This window comes from Spermophilus citellus (assembly GCF_964194105.1).
Source record: "Spermophilus citellus genome assembly, chromosome: 14".
Taxonomy (NCBI): domain Eukaryota; kingdom Metazoa; phylum Chordata; class Mammalia; order Rodentia; family Sciuridae; genus Spermophilus; species Spermophilus citellus.
In genome coordinates, this window is record NC_138194.1 from 70,535,358 (window position 1) to 70,552,880 (window position 17,523).

The window sequence follows — 17,523 nt, forward strand, 5'->3', positions numbered from 1 at the left end:
TAAGATACAGAGATAATATAGTCAAAATCTAAATGAAAGTCAGGTAAGGTAGCATACACATGTAATCCCACCTAGAAGGGAGGCTAATGCAGTAAGATACCAAATTTGAGGCCAACCAGAGCAATTAAGAAAGACTTTATCCCAAAATAAAATAAAAAAGGGCTACAAATGCAGTGAACTGCTTGCCAACCCTGAGTGTTTGCAAATCCCTGGGCTTAATCCCCAGTATCACCCACGCATCCCTGCCCCCTAAAAATAAATAAATAAGCACAGTTTGATTATTATCTATTTTCAGGACCCTAATATATCTTTAAAGGTTTGTTTGTTGGGGTTTTTTAGCAAACTGCTGGGGAATGAATCCAGAGCCTCATACATGCTAGGTAAGCATCCTACCATTGAGTTATATCACCAGCTTATAATCTATTTTCATTAATAAGTTATCAAGCACCAACATTCCAGAGTCACATGTCAACCAGGATAAAGCAAATAACCATGTCTTTATTGGAACCAAGTACGAGTCCACTGAGCCAAATATTTCCCCATTTTCCCATTACAGCAATGTTGCAATTAAATTAAGCAGCTCTACAGGGAAACCATCCACCTTTAGGAATAGTCAGAAAATCAGCTGTACTTTAACATTCCATTCTTCAGTGAATGAGCACTCCAGAAGTGAGAAAACCATGATAGTAATCCACCAACCTCCTGGCAAATAAGATTCACTGGCTGTATCATCCCCATCATCTCCATCTTCATCATCTCGGCTAAGTAAATTATTTACAGCAAGGTTTACATCAAGATTTGTTCTCTGGAGTTCTCGAATAATGACACTTCTGGATTTCCCTTGTAAAACAACTTGAGCCTAAAATTCAAAAATGAAGAATACTATACTTATTTTCTTTAAATTCTTTGTCAAAATCAGCTTTCTACAACCAATACAGAAAAAAAAAAAAAATTCAAATTCATGCTAAAAGTCATACAGATGACCCACAACATTCAGTTAAGCCTCACCTTTTCTCACTGTCTTACATTAAATTTAAGATCCATACCTGTGAAATCAGTTCCTCAGGAATGACGGAAGCTGGAATAACTGGCTGGGGTTGGCTACCCAAAAGTCCAGACCCTCGATCCCGTCCTGTCCGAATGACTCGAGTCTGTCTCCGGGAATCTCGAGCTCCAGCTGATGACCTTCCAGAGGATCCTCCTCCACTTCCACCCACTCCAGAACTCCAACGGCTTCTAAATATTGGTGAATTTGTAAATTTAGCATATTAAACAATCCATTCTGAAAAGATGACTTCAGTCTCATTTTCTTTCTTTTATGTTAAAGTACTAATGGTTTTATTTTTAAAATATTTTATTAGTTGTTGGTGGACCTTTATTTATTTTATGTGGTACTGAGAATTGAACCCAGTGCCTCACAAACGCTAGGCAAGCATTCTACCACTGAGCCAGAACCCCAGTCCCTGTTATATTTTATAGCAATGATTTGACAAAAGAAAACGGTAATAGACTGGAGCTTTAAATTAGCTGTCCTAATTTTTTATTGTTGTTGTTTTGGGATTCTGGAGATTTAATCCAGAAACAATTTACCACTGAGCTACATTCCCAGCCCTCTCTATCCACTCCCTGTCCCTCACCGTTTTTTGAGACAAGGTATCACTGAGTTGCTTAGAGGCTAGGCTTGAACTTGCAATCCTCTTGTCTAAGCCCTCCCAAACCACAGACATGCACTACCATGCCCAGCCCATCCAATTCTTTAATGCTTAATGTAAATTCACTTTTTAGAAAGATAAATATCATATTTTTTCTTGATTAAAAAAATTATATGCATGCATACTCCTTGTCTTAACCCTAAGATAAACATATCTCGCGTTAGCATTAAAAGTCCCATTAGGGGCTGGGACTATAGCTCAGTGGCAGAGCACTTTGCCTAGCATGTGTGAGGCACTGGGTTCGATCCTTAACATCTCGCAAAATAAACAAATTAAAGGGATTCTGTCCATCTACAAACACGAAAATTAAAAAAAAAAAAGCCCCATCGAACTCAACTACCAACATTCTGTTATACAAGAAGTAAAATTCAGTTCAGAACTCAAAGAGCTTTGCTTGGACAGCTGAGGGTGTGGTTTATTGGTAGAGTGCTAAAAGAAAGGGGGGAGAGGAAGAAAGAGGAAGGGGAGGGGAGCACAGAGAAAAACTGGTGTGATACTTGTTGCACATTATCAATTCACATTTTTGCAGAATATGCATCTATAGTTCAAGAAATGTCCAAGACAATTTTGGACAAAAGCAATATTTCGCATCCTTTGAACTATAGTATAAAACTGCACTTACTTCAGCGAAGTAACAGATTTTAGATATGTCATATTAAATAACCATTAGTAGGTCAGAAAAAAACCAAAGGGGCTTCATTAAAAATACATTGTATTAAAAAAAAATAAAAGGATATTGAGAAAATGAGGCCATTTACAGTAGCAACAAAAAGAGTAAAAATCTTAGGAATAAACTTAACCAAACTGAAAACTTATAAATCGAAAAGTACAAAACATTGCCTAAAAAAAAGAGAGAAGGAGAAATTATAGTAGGTAGGAAAAATACTCTACATTCATGGATTATAAGATTTAATATGGTTAAGAAGTCTACACTACCCTTGGAGCTGAGGTTGTAGCTCAGTGGTAGAGTGCTTGCCTAGCATGTTCGAGGTAAGGGTTCAATTCTCAGTACCACATATAAATAAATAAAACAAAGGTACATCAACAACTAAAAAAAAAATTTTTTTTTAAATCTATATTACCCAATGCTACCTACCACTATTTCTATAGCCAAGATTACTCCTACTAAAGTACCAACAGCTTTTTTAAAAAAAATAAAATAAATAGAATCATGAAGAAAATCATCATAAAAATTCACATTGGGGGGACTGAGGTTATGGCTCATCAGAGTGCTCTCCTAGCATGTGCAAGGCGCTGGGTTCAATCCTTAGCACCACATAAAGATAAATAAATGAAATAAGGGTATCGTTTCCAACTGCTACTAAAAAAATGTATGTATTTTAAAAAATTCACATGGAGCCTCGGTAGTGGCTCAGTGGTACAGCACTTGCCTAACATGTGTCAGACTCTGGGTTTGATCCTCAGCACCACAAATAAATTAAAAAAAAAAAAAAAAGGCCTTGTGTCCTTCTTCACCAACTTTAAAAAAAAAAAAAATTCACATGGAATCTCAGAGGACTCTGAAAAGCCTAAAACTATTTTGGGAAAAAACTACAAATTAGAGGATCCAATATTTTTGAACCATATGACAAAGATACAATGATAAGAGTGCAATACTAGGATAAAGACAAAATATACTGGATGAACTGAACAGAGAGCCCAGAAATATACAGTGTATATTTGAGTATGCGGTGAAATAATCACAGATAGCATCACAACTAATCAATGGAAAAACAACAGTCCTTTCAAGGACTGCTGGAAAAACTGGATCTCCACATGCAAAAGAATGAAAATGAATTGTTAAAAATGAAATCGGGGGCTGGGGCTAGGGCTCAACGGTAAAGTGCTCACCTAGCATGCATGAGGCACTGGGATCAATCCTCAGCACCACATAAAAATAAAGATATTGTGCCCACCTAAAACTAAAAAATAAAATTAAAAAAATGGAAATGGACCACATAGAAAAATTAACTCAAAAGGGATCAAAGACGCAAACATAAGGCTTTATATTCTAAACAAATTATAAAACTACTAATGGAAAACACAGGGGGAAAGCTTTACTACATTGGAGTTGTCAATGATTTCTGGGATATAACACCAAAAACACAGGCAACAAAAGCAAAATTAGACAAATGGTCTTTAAAACTTGTGCACAAAGACACAATCAATAGGGTAGGAGGCAATCTACAGAATGGGATAAAATATTTGCAAATCATTCAAAAAGAGGTTATTCTATAGGAAATATTGAGAAATCCTATAGGCTATGACACATGCCTGTAATTCCAGCTATTCCGGAGGCTGAGGCAGGAAGACGAAAGTTCAAGGCGAGCTTCAACAATTTATTGAGAACCTGTCTCAAAATTCAAAAACCTGGGGATGTAATTCAGTGGTAAAGTGTCCCTGGGTTTCAATCTCCAGGACTTGAATAGACATTTCTCCAAAGATTATATGCAGATGGCTAACAAGCAATTCAAATTCAAATTACAAATTTAATTAGGATGGCTACTGTAAAAAATTAGAAACTAATAAATGTGAGTATGGGTTAAAATTCAGACATTTATGCACTTTTGGTAGGAATTTTTAAATGATACAACTGCTATGGAAAAAAGTACAAAGGTTCCTCAAAACACTAAAAGGAGAACTACTACAATCATCTAGCAACAGCGCTTCTAGGTGTATATCAAAAGAACCAAAAGCAGGGTCTTGAAGAAAGATCTACACAGCCACATTCATAGCAGCACTATTCACAGTAGCCAAGTGGCAGAAGCAATCCAAATTCCACCGAAGGAAGATGGATAAACTAGATGTAGTACACAATGAAATATTATTTATTTAATCTTAAAAAAGGAAACCCTTTGACAAGCTATAATACAGATAAACTTTGAGGACATTCTATTACCTGAAATAACCCAGTCACAAAAAGAAAAAAGTGATTCCACTTAAAAAGTAGTCAAATTCATAGAAAAAGAATGGTGACTGCTAGAAGACTGAGGGAAGGTAGAAAAAGCACATAGCTGTTTAATGGATACAGTTTCAGACTTGAAAAACAAAGAAGATTCAGAGACCTGTTTTACAACAATGTGAATATACTTAACATTACTGGGTTGTATAGATGGTTAGGACTTTAAATTTATAAAATACATCTAAAAATGAAGTCATTCAGTTGGTACAGTGGCACATGCATGTAATCCCAACTACTAGGGAGGCTGAGGAAGAAGGATCAAGTTCAGCAACTTAATGAAACCTAAAATAAAATAAAATAAAAAAGTAAAAAGGGTTGGGGGCTAAGGCTCAGTGGAAGAGTGCTTCTGTTTTCTACCTTAAGACTGAAGAGGGAACGAGGAGGTGGGGGGGGGGGAGAGGAAGAGAAGGAGAAAGAAGAGGGAAAAGGGGACAAGAAGGAAGAAGAGGAGAAGAAGAAAACCATACCAAAGAATCTTAAAAAGAAATAATTAGGATAACTCTAAGCCTCGGTTTGCCTGGGATAGTGCCAGTTTAACCCTATTGTCTGAGCCCAATTACTGATTTCACTCTAAAATGTCCCAGTTTGGACAAGAAATTATACGACCAATGAGATAAAAGGAATATGACTTGATATTTCTACCAAGTAATGCCAATCATTTTTCCCCAAGCAAATAATGCTAGAAACCCAATCAGATATATTATTGAAATATAAGTGCACTCCTGGACATACTTTATAAGTATCACAAACTAAAATTCCTATGAGAGGTAAACAGACAACACAAACAGGGAAAGCCAAAGTAACAGCAGAGTGGAGAACATATCTGCCTATCTAAGCATTCAAATTTGTTAAGCACTGCTGGTTTTAATCTGTCACACTTCCACCAACTGCCAGCTTGCAGTTTCAGCTACACAAATTCTAGACTGAGTTTCACTGAAAAGACAACTATAAAATACATCTGACCTGTCCTTATATGAGTGCTACCACGGAGTACACCAGGTTTTCCCACTCTCACCTATTATGCCATGTTTCTCCTATCAGAAATCAAACCAAAACATCTCTAGCCATTACAGAAATACAAATCAAAATAACACTGAGATTTCATCTCACTCCAGTCAGAATGGCAACATCAAGAATACAAGTAATAATGAATGTTGGCCAGGATGTGAGGAAAACCGTATATTCATACATTGCTGGTAGGACTGTAAACTGGTACAACCACTCTGGAAAGCAGTATGGAGATTCCTCAGAAAACTTGGAATGGAACTACCATTTGGGAACTACCATTTGACCCAGTTTTCCCATTGTTCGGTTTATACCCAAAGGACTTAAAATTAGCATACTACAGTGACGCAGCCACATCAATGCTTACAGAAGCTCAATTCACAATAGCTAAGCTATACAACCAACCTAGGTGCCCTTCAACAGATAAATAGATAAAGAAAATGTATATACACACAATGGACTATTGCTCAGCCATAAAAAAGAATGACTTTAAGACTTTTGTCAGTACATGGATGGATCTGGAGACTATTATGCCAATAATAGGCCAATCCCCCCCCCCCCAAAAAAAAAGCTGAGTGTTCTGATATATGGATGCTAACACACAAGTGAAGGGGAGAAGTTCAGCGGATTAGACAAAGGGGAATGAAGGGAGCAGAGGGGACAGGAATAAGAAAGACAGTGGGTGAACTGGACATAACTTTGATACATACAAATACACCACAGTGAATCTCTACATCATGTACAACCACAAGACTGGGATCCTAATTAGAGTAAGGTATACTCCATGTTTGTAGAAATATATCAATACACTCTACTGTAATGCATAACTAAAAAGGAAACAAACCAAAAAATTCAAACCAAATACCTGTCCCTAGATCTAAACATCTAACCAGCTTGCTGTCTAAATAAAGATTATTCTGTTAAGATAAGCATGCAATACTGAGATCCATTGGTAATCACAAAAGAATAGGTATTCCTCTAATACAGGATAAAGAGAACTACATAATTTTTAACATTAAGGTAAAATTAATGAGAAACTGTCATAGTCAAGGGGAGTGTAAGAAAAACTGGGATTTTAAGAGGAAAAAAAAAGACATGAGATAAAAAAAAATAAGGTAATGTGAATAACGTAAGAACTTTAGTTGAGGGCCAGGGTTGTGGCTCAGTGGCAGAGCATTTGCCTAGCATGTGTGAAGCACTAGGTTCGATTCTCAGCACCACATATAAATAAATAAAATTTTAAAAAAGAAGTTACATTACTTAAAAAAAACTTTAGTTGATAAAACATATTAGTATTCATTAATTAACTATAACAAATATATCATACTATGCAAGATGTTGTAATAATAAAAACTGGGTATGGGGTATATGGAAACTCTCAGGACTGCCTTTGTAATTTTTTCCTCAGTCTACACTCTCCTAAAAAGGAAGTTTATTCTTAAAGTTTATTTTTAAAATTCACATACATATGCACATACATGTACTAATATATGTGCAACTATGTACATTTGTGTATTTATTTGCACAATGAGTCCCAACATTTAAGTCAGGAGATCTCATTAAAAATACAGATTTGGCCAGGTTTGATGGCGCACACCTGTAATCCCAGAGGCTCAGGAGGCTAAGGCAAGAGAATCCTTAGTTCAAAGCCAACCCCAGCAAAAGTGAGGCACTAAGCAACTCAATGAGACCCTGTCTCTAAAACACAAAATAGGACTGGGGATGTGGCTCAGTGGTGTCCCTGCCCCCCAAAATGCAGATTTGTACATTTTCTTCAGACCGAAGGAAAAAAAAAAGTGTAGCAGGCCACAGAGATTTGGATTTGGCAACAATGGCCCTGTATTTTCCCACAACAATAATCAGCTCCTTTAAAAATTAGACATTCAGCTGGGCATGGTGGAACATACCTGTAGTATTAGCTGTAACAGAAGGACTGAGGCCAGCCTCAGCAGCTTAAGTAGGCCCAGTCTCAAAATAAAAAAATTAACAACAACAAAAAAAAGGGCTGGGAGTATATCTCAGGGGTACAATGCCCTGGGTTCAATCCCCAGTATCATGACAGAGAAAGATGAAAAGAAAAAAAAGGCATACAGTTTGTCAGGATCCTGCTAGGTAGCATCTTTTGCACTTGGTCAGCTTCAACCATTTGTCATTTCCAAGTATCTGCTTGGCTTTTAGATTTTAAATCCTGTACTAATTATTGCCTCAAATTAAATCTTAAAGAACCATGGTAGCTAAAACCAATGAAAAGCAGATTACAACTATCATCTATTATGTCCAGTGTTAACAAATAATAGAAGAGACTTTTGAATAATAACACCTCCTTTTAACCTTATTATTAAACAAAAATAAAGTCCCTTGTCTTCTCCCATATAAATCTGGTGCTCTTATCATTAAACTGGTTTGAAATGAGACTAACAAAAATATCTAGGAAACTGCTGAAGTATCCTAGAGGATAAATGTGAAGTGATTATTAAATAAAGAAGACAACAACAGGCAGAAATTATAAGCATACAAACCTGTCACTTAGCGCGCACACACACACACTACAGGAACCACCATAATTCCTAATTATGCTCATTCACAATAAATAATCACCTCTCAATAATCCATAATGATGGAAAAAAAACAGTATGGATTATCCCAAAATCTGTCTTAAACACAGTTTTCAAATAGACAAATTCAACATATCTCCCAGGAGCCAAAATAAGCAACCCTAAATTCTGTAGGAAGGGTTTGTTAAAGACCAAGATCAGCAAGGACTGTCTCTTTCATATTAGATTATATCTGGTACATTTGTGGTTAAAAAGGCCCCTTTGGGGACTCAAGATCTGCCTGTTCTGGATTCTCTTAATACATGTTATAAGTTTCAAATGTCTTTAAATTTAATTATAATCAATACAAACACACACACACACACACAAAAAAACTACACAAAGGGAAATGAAAAATACGAATGAAAATTTTTTTACTCTAAAATTTCTTGGTTTATAAAATAACATGATCACAATCAACAAACAGAATTTTCATAGAGCCTAAGAGAAACATGCCTTTGCTTACACATAATAAGACATCCACATACCCAAATAAAAAATTTAAAAAAAAAAAAAAACAAATAAGACTGTCTCTGAGTTATCAGTGGGCACCTATGACACTTTTTAATATTGCGATCCATGAATCCAATGCTAAAGAGAGTTTAATGGAGAAGAAACTTGTGTAGGGGGTTAGAAGAATACAGTCAAACATGGGCAGGGGAGGATTTCCAAGAACTAATGCTTCTTTCTGCATTTTAAAAGAGTCGTAAAATTGGCCCTGATCATCTCTGGAGTCTGTCTACAGAGGTTTTATTCAAGCTTCAGTGTATTATTTTATCATTGTATCTGCTACATATTTTAGTAGCAAATTCATAAAATTCCACTGCTCTATTTCAGTATTTCTGTAATACATTCTATAATAAAGCTTGGTTCCATCAAAGCTTTCTTCATTATGAAAAGAGGACTTGAATCCATGGGATAATTTGAGCAACATAATAAATAATATTAATGGATTATAATACACAAAATAAGACAAATATTCATGAGACTACAATGATTATATAAATAACCAATAGAAAAAGATAATGTGGATATTAAAAAAAAAAAAGATGAGAGAAAACTATTCCTTAAGTACAAAAGAAATGATGGGGACAAGTTTCTGGCTGTAGTGGGGACTAAACCTAGGCCTCACATTGAACTATATCCTTAGACCTTATTTTAATTTTATTTTGAGATAGGGACTCTCTAAGATGCACAGACTGATCTAAACTTGCAATCCCCTGTCTCAGTCTCTGGAGCAGTTAGAATTACAGGCTTACGTAAACAAGCTTGGTTAAATGATGGGAATAGTTAAAAATCAGTCAACCCCAAAGTAACAACTAATTCAGACCAAAAGCAACTATGGATGCTAAAATCAGTGAGCAGAAATGAGATATTTACAGTTCACAAAAACTGACTTCCCACAAAATACTTATTAATGACAAAGAGGAAAACATTAATTTTACAGTGGGAAAACCTGGCACATACCACCTTAACTAAATAAACAGAAAAGTAATTTCATCCACAGCAATGAGACATCAACATCACACCAGCGTGGTATTAGGCTCAGAGAAGGGCATATCACCACTTCTGCAGTATTCTTGCCAATAACACATCATGAGAAAACAATGGAAAATCCAAATACTGTATAATACACCCACCAGCTTTTCAAACTCATCAGGATCTAAAAAGACAAAGACTGAGGAGCTGTCCCAAATTGGAGGAAACTAAAGAAAGGTGTCAGCTTAAATTCAACTGGGACCCTGTATTGAATCCTGGACCAGAGAAAGGGTACTGGTGGCCAAATAGCAACATTCGAACAGGATCTACAGCATAAGCAATGATTATGTTAATTTCTTGGTTTGTAGAATTTGGCTATATAAGATGTTCACATGTGAGGAAACTGAGTGAAAGGTACAGACACTAATTCTCTGTAATATTTTTGAAAATTTTTAGTTAGTTAAATTAATTCAAAATAAAAAGTTAAATTTCAAAATAAAAGAACACAGGATTAGGAACTAATGCTAATGGAAAACTAAAATAGGGATCAGCAAACATTTTTGTAAAGAGCAAAGGCTAAATAATTAGGTTTGGGGAGCTAACCAGTTAGTAAGTAGCCACTCATCTTTGCTATTACAGCACAAAAGCAGCCACAGGTGCATGGGACTCAATTTGACCTTCAGGTTGTATACTTTCCTGACCACAGGTAAACAAAGAAATGCTTATATTTAAGGAAAGTATTCTTTGCCATAGCAGACATTAATTATTCTTTCTTAAATAAATATAAAAATAAAAAATATCCAGGCTTATCTAGTGAATTAAACTTCATTTGCTATATGCTATTTTTATTACATGCTATTTTCCAAATTTCTTATCACACACTATATGCAAAGGACCATTAAAAAGTGATACAAGGGATGGGGATACAGCTCAGTGGTATGAGTGCTTGTCTAGCATGGCCAAGTTCCTTAGTTCTGTCCCCAGCACTACTAACATAAAATAACATAAATTAAATTAAATAAGATTAAAAAGCTCTCTCTGCTTCCTGATTGTCCTATCCTGAGGGCATTCCTCTGCCATACTCTTCTGCTGTGATGTTACACCTCACATTAGGACAAGAGCAAAAGCTGGCTGTCTATGAACTAAGACCTCTGAAATCTTATGATGTCTCCCTTTTGCATGTACTCCCTTCATGATGTCATCTGCCATGTGACATAGCCAACAGGCCCCTCATCAGAATCAAGTTGATGCTGGTGACAACCGCCCCCCATCACTGAGCTTCCAGAACAGTCAGTACTTTTCTCTCCATCTTATCAATAAAGGAGCAAAGGAAATGAAAGGAGAGAATGATAAAGCTGAGAAGACCCAGAAAAAGTAATCACTTGACAAAGATCATTACATAAACTCAGTAACGGAACGAACACCAACAATGAGGTGTCCCCATTCCAGTTTCAAGGTTCTTTGATCTATGCTGCCCTATTCTCCAAAATTAGTTCCAAGACTCCACTTAATGTATTGTAACTAGTGGCACATTGACTTTTTCTTATAGATAAAACTAGTTTTTAACTTTCAATTTTCTAAGTATTATTCAATTTAGAGAAATTTTGTTTTGATACAGTCTGAAATATACCATGAAAGACAATATTATATCATCCTCTGGATAAACAACATCATTGTTGAAAATATTTTTAAAAACTAACTATTATCATTTTTGAAGTATTTATGGCAGCATTATTTTAACTGTTTACCTATTTTAACTTACTGAATCCTATTATCATCATCATCCCTACTTTGAGAATAAGGAAATTCTCACCAAAGAAGAGAACTTCCTTGCCTATGGTCACACAGCTGGTAAGGGCTTCAACAAGGATCTGGACCAGGTAATCTGGCTCCAGTGTCAGTGCTCCTTACCACTATACCCTACTGTCTCTCAAAATTATTGTTTTGTTATTGTTACTAAGGGACTTTAAAATATAAAAAAGGACAAAAGACGAAAATAAAGTTCATCTACCACCCAGAGATACTATTAATGATACTGAGTTGTGTTGTTATTATTTAATTGTAATTTAAATCATACAGAAATATAGGCACAGCCCTGAAAGTTCTCTTCATTGGATATTATACTCTGTTCCAAGGATGGAGGTGCTCCAGTATACCTTGGGTCCCATAAAATAAAGGACTGCTTTTGAAGGCTATTCCCTATTAATATGACACTAGTGTACACTCAGTCTCTTAGGCATACTAATAAAATTTAAAATGAGCTTCCCAAATGAAGTCTGGGTTACCACTGGACAGGCTAAAACTTCTGTGTCTATCTGGTTTGTTTTCAACCCTTACCAAGGAGAGAGACTGGTGGAGGTACCTTTCCTCAAAGCTGGTAACATACCCTAAATTAATGGGCTTGCATGTATAATGATAAGATTATTTAGAATTCTTGATGAAACTGGTTTTCCATATCTGAGCAATGATTCTATTGTTATCATTAACACAAAGATAGAGAAATTCCAAAAGCAGGCATTTAAAAAAAAAAAAAAAAAAACTTCCAGAATAACTCAAAGCTAGCAGCTAGACATACCACAGGCCCATTCTTCCACTTAGTTCATTAGGACTAGTAGCAAGAAATCTACTTAAGCAATTTTCTTGGGTTGCCCATATTAATTCCTCCAAATAAGGGCAGGATAACTATTTGGGGAGTAGGCAACTTCTAGGATCTGACTTAAATGAATGCTAAGCATGGGCTTCATTATATATATTCAATGGTTACTGTTTTACTAAACAGAGAATTTTAGGATACACAAATGAGGAGGATACATGTGTTCTTTAATTTCCTTTTGGCTCATTAAAAATAATTTAATAAATATGCATAATCTCATGAGCAGGTGAAAAGGGGAAATGTTCATTTCAAACACTGAAATAGTTTGGTGTCCTAGAAAATGCATATGGCCTCAACAATTTAAATACATCTTCTTTCCTGCACTTGTGACATTTCAAATTAACACACTGCCTTTATTTATAAGTCTCAAAATAACTATTTTTCACTTTAGCTTCCAGTAAATTTCTAAAATTATCCTGAGAATTTTAAAAAATCTTTTTTTAATATTTATTTTTTTAGTTGTAACTGGACACAATTTATTGTATTTATTTTATTTTTATGTGGTACTGAGGATGGAACCCAGGGCCTCGAACGTGCCAGAAGAGCAATCTAGAGCTGAGCCTCAATCCCAGCCCCTCTTTTGTTTTTTAATTACTTGCAAAAGGACAAAATTTTTTGACATTTACTCTGCAATTAAGTCATGATTCCTACAGCCAAGTAATGATACAACTGTTTTGAATTATATAATATATAAAGAAAAATCAAATAAAGAATGGAACTATATTTCCTATCAATAAGTTAAGGGATACAGAGAATGATCTAAACAATGCACTTACTAAATGACCTCATTCCCAGCTCAAAATGAATTCAGTTCAGCACAACAGCATAGGAAAAAAGTAAGCATTTTTGAATCTTAATTTTAAAATCTAATTTTTATTTCACCTACCAAGTCAGTGTATAAAAATAAATTTCTTACCCTTGATTATATTTTGAAACAATTTAAATTGCTTCTAGTTATCTTTCTCTAATTGGCCTTTGAACAAATGATTTGACTGGACTGACATTATCTAATCATTAACCAAGTACTTTCAAAAAATCTGGACATTCAAGAATCAAGGTTGGGGCTGGGGATGTGGCTCAAGCGGTAGCGCGCTCGTCTGGCATGCGTGCGGCCCGGGTTCGATCCTCAGCACCACATACAAACAACGATGTTGTGTCCGCCGATAACTAAAAAATAAATATTGAAAAATTCTCTCTCTCTCTCTCTCTCCCTCCCTCCCTCTCCCTCTATCACTCTCTCTTTAAAAAAAAAAAAAAAAAAGAATCAAGGTATATTAAAATATACAAAAACACCTGGCTTTGAATTTGTACAAGTTTTCTTTGACAGTATATAAACTTCAGATAAAGTGATAGAAGAGGTGAGTTCTAGTGTAAAATTAGAAACTACCAGATTCAACCAAAGAAATGACTAAAGGATAAAGTCATTTAAAATTCTAAAAGACAAATGGTACAAGTAACGCAAGCACATATATACCTTTTTACATGTTTAATAGGTCAAGGAATTCAGGTAAATTAAAATTAGCTTAGCTAAGTCATTTTTATCATGGTGGCTCACCATCAGCAACATGAACTCCCCACCCAAAGTTTAGGGAAACTCCCTCTCCCCTTCTCTAGAAAACACTGAAGATAATCAGTCACAATGAAAACAGTCACAGGACAATGAGACAGACCAGTGGATGCCTTCAACTGAGCACAACTTACCCCAAGGTGTTGCCTGCCAGCCTGCCCAGAGTCTCAGAACCTGAGAGAAACCACGGGGAGTCACTTGTCCTACCAGGCCTGGAAGTCCTCCCTGCACCCGAGTTGCTGTTCAACTTTGACCTAGGAAAAAACAAGATATAGAATAATTACATCACAGTCTCAAAATGCTAAGGCACATACACGGAATTCCAAAACTAAACTGCTCTGGGACTTCCTGTAGTAAAGTATCTACTTAATTCCCTAATTACTCCTATTAAAATTTATACTTCATATCAAAGGACAAACCTAATAACTTGTGGTCTTCTAACAATACAGTGTTCTTTCCTAGTTAAAAAAAAAAATCATCACATTTCAATTACAAATGAATGTTAAACAATAGATTCTTCTTAGATTTTTTTTAAAAAATCAATGTTTTCCTTAGAAGTGGATTAGCTGAAATTCATCTTACATTATATCTAGCATCATTTGAAATACTGTAATTTTTAAAGGCCAAAATGCTAACGACCTCAGTTGCATTCAAATTGAGTTATCTGGTTTGGAAACATTAAAGAGAAAAATACATGTGTGAAACCATTTCAAAGAGTAGATCTGACTTGGAACCTACCAAACATGTAATTTCTTCATTCCCATAAAGTGATCATTGATTCCTCCACTTACAAATCATCTCGCTTCCTCAGAATTTAAATCTGAACTATAAACTTTACCATTTATTTTGAGCATCTGGTTTTCTGCAGTGCCTTTTTTTTTAAATTTGAGAATAATCAAAATCAAAACATGGATTTAATAATAATACCTTCTAAATACTACATATAAATACTATATGGAATAAAAAGTACAGGCTGAAAATAGAGTTCAATAACAGTCCTTGTCTAACACCAGAAAAAATACATATATACATACATACAAAGAACATAAGGTCTTACCCATCATTATTATCAGGTTTACCCAATTCCAATCTGTCTGGCTGCACTGAAAAACCAATCCTGCAAACTCTACCATCCTAAAAGCAAAGAAAATAGAAGAAATTCTCCAAGTAAAAATATGCACTAAAATTTGAATTTATTCAACAGATTCTGTGCCTATTGCTATCATATTCAAAAGACACCCAATATGCTCTTTTACAGAAAAAAGAGTTACAGAAATTGACACACATAATCAAGAAACCAGCAGAAAATAATTTTAAAACATCTCAATTTGATAGAATTTAAAAAGAGGAAATAACTAAGATATTAGGAGCCTCCCCATTATGTCACTAACTAGTTTCAAACACTAGTAAATCATTAAAACTTTCTCCAGAACAGAGGATTTATACAAGGAAAGAGAACTGGGTGATCTTCAAAGTAACTCTATCTAGTAGCTCCTATGTTCCTTGGTTAAAAAGGAAGAAATGATACAGAGTTGTATTTCAATTATTTTTCTTTTCTCTACCTTAGAGTAAATAAGTTACCTCAAGAAGAAATGCAGCATGATTTGGTCCCACCACACACTGTTTAATAGTGGCCTGCTCCAATACATTCAAAGGGGGGTGGCTAGGGGGGAAAAAAACAAACAAAAAAGGATGTTAGTAAAATTATTTTTAAATGGTAAATACGTTACATGATTTTTTAAATTCATTAACAATAGGAGAAATAACTGGCAAAATCTGTTTTTTAAAAACCAACATATGTTAAAGCAACCATTTAAACATATTTATGTCCGGTAATCACTATACTCCTTGGTATGCTGTACTGTTTAAAAAAATCAGTATGAATAAAAACTGTAATTCAAATGAACCAACCTTATAAACAAATGATAGAGTAAAAGATTAATCATAAGAATGTTTATCTTGGGCTGGGATTGTGGCTCACTGGTAGAGCGCTTGCCTAGCATGTGCGAGGCCCTGGGTTCAATCCTCAGCACCACATAAAAATAAACAAAATAAAGATATTGTGTACAACTAAAAAATAAATATTAAAAAAAAAAGAATGTTTATCTTGATCATATTAAACTACTGCCTAATGCGTTCTTTTTCCTAATAGAATAAAAAATTATTTTTTGAAAAAAAGACTTAAAATATCTTGGAATGGGGATGAAGCAGAGCACTTGCTGTGTACAAGGTCCTGGGTTCAATCCCCAATACTAAACAAAGTATAGATTTATTTCTTAAGATTCTTACCTGTTTAAATTATATTTGTTGAGTTTTTCTGAAACTTCTCGTAACCTTAAAAAAAAAAAAGTTAATAAACTGCATGTTCAAATCATCTGTAAATAAACAGTTCTGATAGGTACTTGTTTCATTATTTGGGTGATTCACAATAGTAGCACACAAAACAATTGCTGTGACAAGAAGGCATTTTGTATTCTTTTTACTTTTGTTCCAATGAATAAATAAATAAACAAATAAGAGGCTGAAGTTCCCTTCCTTTTCTACCCCATTAGCAACTTCAGTAACAATAATCTTATCGATCCTACTGCACAGATGAGGAAGCTGAGGCTTCTAGAGTCTATTTATCAAAAAATTGGCAGTAGATGCGGTACTTGAACCAATACCCAATTCAAAACCAATTGGGGGGGGACCCTGCTATCGGCCCCAAAAGAGCTTTGTTTTGTTTTTCTACTAAGAAGTTGGGAGTTCTACCACTGAGCTACATTCCCAGCCCTTTCTATTTTTATGATTTGGGGGTTTGTTTATATTGGGGATTGCCCTGCCAAGAGATTCTTGAAGTTTGTGAATATCACCAAATGAAAATACCTGGAAAGCACAGGTCCTTTAAGAATTTAATATAACTGGGGAGAAAAATATCCAAAAGCCTAACTTAAAGCTCAGTCTGGAGCTCTTAAAGGGACTTATGGCTCAAAAACAAAGGAAAAGAACAACCCACCCCATTTCTAAAAGAGTATTGAAGATGCTTAGAAATATCTCAAAAAAAAAAGCAGTACAACAAAGAGATTAATTTGTATTGTCTGTTATGATTTTACTGTTTACCTCAAGAAAACAAGCTTAAATTCATATAAAACATTTTAATACAGACTCAGAAAATTTAAACCAGGTACTTTGTTAAGCTAAGAAAGAAATTACATTAAGATGTAATAAAAGAGGGCTGGGGTAGTAGCTCAGGGGTGGAGGCCTGCCTTGCACATGTGAGGCACTTGTTCAATCCTCAGCACCACATAAAATTAAATAAATTAAATTAAAGATATTGAGGGCTGGGGATGTGGCTCAAGCGGTAGCGCGCTTGCCCTGGCGTGTGCGGGGCGCTGGGTTCGATCCTCAGCGTCACATAAAATAAAATGGGGTTGTTGTATCCACCGAAAATTGAAAAATAAATATTTTAAAAATAAATAAAGACATTGAGTTCATCTACAACTAAAAAATATTTTTAAAAGAGGTAATAAATTATTGATTTTTAAAGGTTTAATTCTCTATTAAGTCACCAA

At 35.1% G+C, this 17,523-nt stretch overlaps 1 protein-coding gene across 2 annotated transcripts in view; it reads right to left on the reverse strand.

Annotated features, from left to right (window-relative positions):
- Positions 1–17,523, reverse strand: part of UBR5 (ubiquitin protein ligase E3 component n-recognin 5) — a 130,412-nt gene that overhangs the window by 74,081 nt on the left and 38,808 nt on the right. For both annotated transcript variants that reach the window (XM_081266723.1, XM_081266722.1), the window contains exons 2-7: positions 16,262–16,306; positions 15,554–15,635; positions 15,030–15,106; positions 14,107–14,226; positions 1,047–1,236; positions 700–859 (exon numbers count right to left, since the gene is read on the reverse strand). In XM_081266723.1, the coding sequence (XP_081122849.1) occupies positions 700–859; positions 1,047–1,236; positions 14,107–14,226; positions 15,030–15,106; positions 15,554–15,635; positions 16,262–16,306 (674 nt within the window). The remainder of the gene's footprint in view (positions 1–699; positions 860–1,046; positions 1,237–14,106; positions 14,227–15,029; positions 15,107–15,553; positions 15,636–16,261; positions 16,307–17,523) is intronic.